Consider the following 1,449-nt stretch of genomic DNA (forward strand, 5'->3'; position numbering starts at 1 on the left):
GAGAGAGAGGAGTAGTAGAAAAAGAAATTGGTCGCTCCATTCCTACAGGTGTGATGTGAGAAAAAGCTAAAGGTTCAAACGAGCCACGCCTGGCTCAGGGCGTGGCTCATAAAATTTGTCAACAAAAATCAATTAATCACAATAACCGAATCAATGAATAAAACTAGAAAGAGCACAACTAATTAAGTTCCTAAAATTCAGCAGTTTAAGTATATTTCTTATTCCTAATCTGTAGTCTCGTACACAATGTCTGGCTTAAAGTCAGGCTTTACTGCATCAGCCAGTAACTTTGCATATATTTCAGTGCGCTGTGTCATCTGGAGAGAGACAGAAAGAGAAGACATGAGAAAATATGAATATTAATAATTGTAAGGTTTCCATATATTATATCAATATACAAAATGGACTAGCTATTTAAGATGTGTGGTTATGGCTGCATTTTTATTGCTCATAACGCAAAAATTAAGTTGGAATCAGCTCAAACTTTCTACATAGCATAAAGACATCAATGTGTATAAAAAATTGGGGGTAATTTTGAAGCCAACTTTTGGAGAAAAGCATGGGCTATAGTATAGTTTATTGTACTTTTCAGAAATTGGCATGTTTTCTTTAAATAGCCATAGCACAAATACTTTAGCCAGAAATTCAGAATCAGCTCAAAATTTCTACATAGCATTAGCTGTTACCTGAAAGCACCATTTATCTCTTATTTGTTGTATAAGATTTAAGTCAATCTCACAAATAAGTATACCATCACGGACCCTATTCAAACCCTACAAACAAACAAATCATTAATTAATATAACACAATGCTTACTGGTGTCCTGCCACCATTAGGACCTGCCACATAACTTGATCCATAGAAATGACCAAAATCTTTGTGAGCTAAAAGTAATAAAAGAATTTTATATTCATACAAAAATAAGACATTATGTCTGACCTGGTTTACCATCAGCTGAGGTAAATTCGTTGGGAAATGTCTCCTATAAAAATAATAAAATAATTTATTAATAATCTTGAATTCTTTTACCGTTCCAACCCTGTTATTACAAGCAACAAAATAAGAGTTAGCAATAGCTGCATTCCGTGCTTCAATAGGCCACATTGGCTCACTAGTACAATTAAAAAAACAACAAAAATATTATCATTCTCTTTATTTTTATCAACAATTACCTGAGGGCTCCAACAGTAGCTGATGGATTGAACACAATCTCCGCTCCATTAATGCCATAGGCTAGCCAATTTAATGGATGATGGCGTCCATAGCAGATGTTCACAGCAATCCTTCCATACGCAGTCTGGAACACTTTATGTCCGGTATTACCTTCCATATAATATGTGGACTAAAGTAACAACAACAAAAATAACATAACAACTATTATCTATAACAAGTAATAATGATGATAATGAATGATAGTTAGCACAGGGTTTCCCACAGGATTTTCATGCA

At 34.0% G+C, this 1,449-nt stretch overlaps 1 protein-coding gene across 1 annotated transcript; it reads right to left on the bottom strand.

Annotated features, from left to right (window-relative positions):
* Positions 1–128: 128 nt before the first annotated feature.
* Positions 129–1,359, bottom strand: LOC100636812 (beta-ureidopropionase-like). Its single transcript, XM_003391946.3, has 6 exons — positions 1,173–1,359; positions 1,030–1,111; positions 940–982; positions 817–884; positions 687–773; positions 129–317 (listed from the first exon to the last, which is right to left on the bottom strand). The coding sequence occupies exons 1-6, from the start codon at positions 1,328–1,330 to the stop codon at positions 225–227; spliced, it is 531 nt and encodes a 176-aa protein (XP_003391994.2). The 5' UTR covers positions 1,331–1,359; the 3' UTR covers positions 129–224.
* Positions 1,360–1,449: the final 90 nt, after the last annotated feature.

This window comes from Amphimedon queenslandica, unplaced genomic scaffold (genome assembly GCF_000090795.2).
Source record: "Amphimedon queenslandica unplaced genomic scaffold, v1.1 AMPQUscaffold_3829_Cont24181, whole genome shotgun sequence".
NCBI lineage: Eukaryota > Metazoa > Porifera > Demospongiae > Haplosclerida > Niphatidae > Amphimedon > Amphimedon queenslandica.

Coding starts and splice junctions, on each gene's coding strand:
- LOC100636812 (XM_003391946.3), bottom strand. CDS start 1,330: ATGGAAGGTAATACCGGACATAAAGTGTTCCAGACTGCGTATGGAAGG. Junction 983..1,029: donor GTAATAACAGGGTTGGAACG/GTAAAAGAATTC, acceptor TTATTTTTATAG/GAGACATTTCCCAACGAATT. Junction 774..816: donor CTAATGGTGGCAGGACACCA/GTAAGCATTGTG, acceptor GTTTGTTTGTAG/GGTTTGAATAGGGTCCGTGA.